The following is a 4,187-nucleotide window of genomic DNA, read 5'->3' on the forward strand; positions in this document are numbered from 1 at the left end:
TAAAACCTGCTCTATTTGGTCAAGAACAATTTTAAAACTGCTGTGTAAATATTTACTGCCGTGAACCTGAAGAAGGGATTGAACTCATTCTACTTGACGAATTATAAAAAGATCAATAAGTAACAAGGGAAAATTTTTTCATAGTGAACCTTTTCATCTGCTTGTGACACTCTAACCAAGTGTGTCCAATTTTTTTGTCAATCTCGTTAACCCCATACAGTTATTGTATTAATAAAAACATTAGAAAAAAGAGCCTCCCGAGAAATGGAGCAGACGGAAAATATAATGAATAACGTATGGATCAAACGAGGATCAAAGTAAAAGTAAAGAGGGGGCGAATGTTAGGACTCGGAAAGGTGAAACTTATGATACTAAGAGATTTAAATAACAGGGTGGGAAGGGAAGCTGGAATTCTAAACGCGTCCACATGGTGCAGAACATAGACACAGCAACGGAGACAGACCAATACATTTCTGTGTAGAGAATCACTTAATTATGACTAACGCCTTCTACAAACATAAAAACTGTTTTAAATACATTAAGGAAGTACAGAGCAGAAGATTATATTCCAATAATGTTAATGAAAAGAGATAAAGGGAGAGACATTTTAAATATAAGAGTCAGACGAGGACCAAAAAACTATAGCGATCATTATCTGGTACAGGTAAAAGGGAAAATATGAGATACAATGCAATAGAATCAAAAACTAAATGAAACAATTAAACCGTATAGGCTAACGCGCTAACCGATACGGAAAGGGCAAATAGAATAGAAAAATAGAATTAAGGATGAGAAATAGTACACAAGGCTGGAAGAACATGAATGTTGAACATACGAGTATATGGCAAAAATTTAAAGAATTATGAATAGTAAAAAAATAAGGAATGAAAAGGGTACAGACTACAGGGTACGATGGATAATGCTATAAATTATGAAACTTATAAACATCAAAGGAATAGAAATGTTAACCGAAACCCTTAAAAAGCTTGGAATACAGGAAAACAGTCTATCCATGAAAAAGGGAGACCCAATGGACTATTCCGACCACAGGAGTATAACTGTTCTTTTGCGTTCCTAATGTTATTTTTTAGTTTTTTTTTTTTGTAATGTAATGTAATGTATATTTGAGTCGTAATTACTGAAATTACTGTGGATAGCTTTGTCATTATACAATTTGAAAACAAAATATTTTACTTTGGAAAACGATCAATTTGAAGTTTCCTTTCTCAGGAAAAGTAAAGAACTGTATTTTTCTCGTTATAGAACCAACAATCGAAAGACTGGACGTTGTATTGGTGCCCCCCAACCAAAAAGTTTAATAATAAAAATAACCAAGCTCCTTACTACTAAGCGATATCAGATATCACTATACGTCTTGTGTTGCAGTGCACTTCCACTTTCAGAAAAATGAAAAGTGCACTTTTGCGCTCTTGATGTCTGTCTGAGTCACAAAGGGAAAGGGCTATTAAAATCGAAAAAACAAATTTGAAAGTGCATTCTTCGCTCATTGTTCACAAGCGGCTTAACGAATTTTTTTTTTCAAATATCGTCAATCTGGTACTTTACTTACTGTGTACCTCAGATGCCGCATTGTAAACTACAAAGGTAAAGGTAATCCTTTTTTTCTGAAGTGTATGACAATTATTCCCCCGTCAGCTTTGGTATGCTCTGAAAACTGTAATTTTTATAAACAAACACTCAATTTTTGTCTAATTATGTTCCACTGTCCCTTACAATCATTTTACCAAAATCCCAATACGAAGAAAATTGTATGGAATTAAGATAAATTATATGAGTATATACAAATGTGTAGGTACGTGGTTGTTTAATGGGCTTCTTACAATGTGATACGGTGTAAACTGTCAGTTGCGTATACCTGTACCTGTATTAATTACAGTGGTTTTTTGCGTAATGCAATTGAAATTAAACTTTGTATCTGTGGTGTAGGACATTTTTATTTACACATTCTGCAAACTTAAATGATTTTTAGTAACCATTTACCTACTAATAATTTTGGCAAACAGACAAACAGTATTCTTGACAACTGTGCAGTAAAATGAACGGACAAAAGTGGAAAGTAAACAATAAAACTACAAATACATAGCAAACCTTTCTTCAGGTGATTGGAAACAGCCTAAATGCAATTTGTCAATGATCGTGAATTAATAATTGGAATTAATTTCACAGAAGTCATCGGTGAAGGGATTATGGGGGCACTTTCGCTTTTACTGATCTCAATCACTACAGATCGATACACTTTTGGATCTTTTACAAGGTTAACGAACGCAGGTTGCTTTAACATTCTTCTTTCACCTTCCGCGTTTTGTTTTACATATAAATTCAATAAAAATTTAAATGTCTACTACTACCGTTCTAGTGAATTAAATTTAACGTAACAAATGAATAAATATGAATTTAATCTGTTATTAATGGTTGCTAATGAGCATCGTTCGCTCACTTACAGCGCTTTCCTGTGAAATGGTATTTTGAGGTACATAGCTGCAGTTACACTATAGCTGTCTCACCCTTCACCGCGATTTAGTGCATGTAGACAAAGAGCAGCATTAGATTACGTAAAAAGTACTTACAGAGTACTCTCAATGTCAAGAACCGAAGAAAGCAAGAAAGTGAAATGAATCAAGAGGATTTGGTAGGTTCTCAAATGTCTTCATATATAAGAGGTAGCAGAAATTCTTGCAGTAGTTACATTAAAATCAAAGGGTGATAACACTGCCAAGATGAAGTATGTGGTAAGTAAAGAATCATGATTCATTTTCTGTATTAAAATCTTTTTTTTAAGGGATTAATAGTTTTAAACTGCTTCGCAACCGTTTTTGGCAGACCCGGTCTGCTCATAGGTGGTGGCGATTTGGGAGGTTTCCAGGGTGCCGGTGGGCACGGTTCCCAAAACACTTTAATAGGCATTCCGGACGTTCACGGCTACGCTGGGTTGGTCTACCCTAATTTTGGATTACAAGATTTAGGAACGATCTATCAAGGAGAAATTCCCCCAAAAGTTGTAAAAATTAATAGCGCTGTCGCGTTTAAAATTCCGAAACCGTACCCAGTTAAGGTACCCCATAATGTTCCCTTCCCGGTTCCTGTAGAAAAACCTTATCCCGTACCGGTAACGCAGTTGGTTAAAGTACCTCAGCCTGTACCCGTGGAAGTTATTAAAAGTGTAGCCGTACCGGTCGAAGTGCCTAAACCGTATCCGGTTCCCGAAAGTGAATACGCCGCGGCACATGGATCTGGTGGAGGATTCAGCGGTTACGGTAGCAATAACGGCCAATTTGGTCAATTCAACAGCCAGGAAGGATACGGAGGCGCTGACAGTTATAGCTCGTATAATAATCAAGAGGGTTCGAATTACGGGCAAGGGTTCGAAGGCCAGGACGACAATTCGCCCTCTTACGGCGCAATTGCTCCCGCCGATAGTAACCAAAATTTCGAATCAACTCAGAACCTCGATCAACATAATTAACGTTGCCATTATTTTGTGGAATGTGAATGTTCTTGTTAATATTGATTTGTTGAAGTTTTTGTTTTACAGTAATAAATATTTATTTTGTTTATATTGTTGCGTTCCAATAAATTGAATAAGTAATATTACGTTTTATTGTAGTTTCATTTCATTTTATAAAATCGCTAAATACCGGTTATGATTTCAAGATTTATTATATTTCTATTGCATTATAATTATAATATACAGGAGTCAAACATTACATATAAACATAATATGTTAGTAAAGTTAGATTCTACATTATGTTGGTGTTCTCCAAATATCATCCGTACTACCTATCTTTAAGAGTAACTTTTTAATTTTTTGATTAGACATGTTTACATTTTCTTCCTTTATATGATTGGGCAATTATAAATTTCCGTCAAGAGAATTACTTCAAAATTTATACGTTCAATTGTCATATCGTTTGACACTCTGGCGAACATAATCTTTTCTTGTCTATCTCCAACAGACCTGCATGTGCACAGTGTAGGTGCTGGCATAATCTTTAGAATTATAAATAATTATTGGCAATGTGATCTGTACTCTGCATTTGATATAATACGAATAACTTTTTAGCGCATTTTTGCAAATTTATTTGTAAAAATGATCAAAGTCCTCGTGTGAGATCGAAGGGACTTCAGCGCATTTTTGTGTGGCAGATCAGTGTTTTATTAACCAATAT

At 35.0% G+C, this 4,187-nt stretch overlaps 1 protein-coding gene across 1 annotated transcript; it reads left to right on the plus strand.

Moving 5' to 3' along the window:
• The first annotated feature begins 2,627 nt into the window (after positions 1 to 2,627).
• LOC116169085 lies at positions 2,628 to 3,484 on the plus strand. The gene is made up of 2 exons (XM_031485113.1): positions 2,628 to 2,750; positions 2,801 to 3,484. The coding sequence occupies exons 1-2, from the start codon at positions 2,739 to 2,741 to the stop codon at positions 3,482 to 3,484; spliced, it is 696 nt and encodes a 231-aa protein (XP_031340973.1). The 5' UTR covers positions 2,628 to 2,738.
• The last annotated feature ends 703 nt before the right edge of the window (positions 3,485 to 4,187 follow it).

This window comes from Photinus pyralis, unplaced genomic scaffold, assembly GCF_008802855.1.
Source record: "Photinus pyralis isolate 1611_PpyrPB1 unplaced genomic scaffold, Ppyr1.3 Ppyr1.4_LG4, whole genome shotgun sequence".
NCBI classification, from domain to species: domain Eukaryota; kingdom Metazoa; phylum Arthropoda; class Insecta; order Coleoptera; family Lampyridae; genus Photinus; species Photinus pyralis.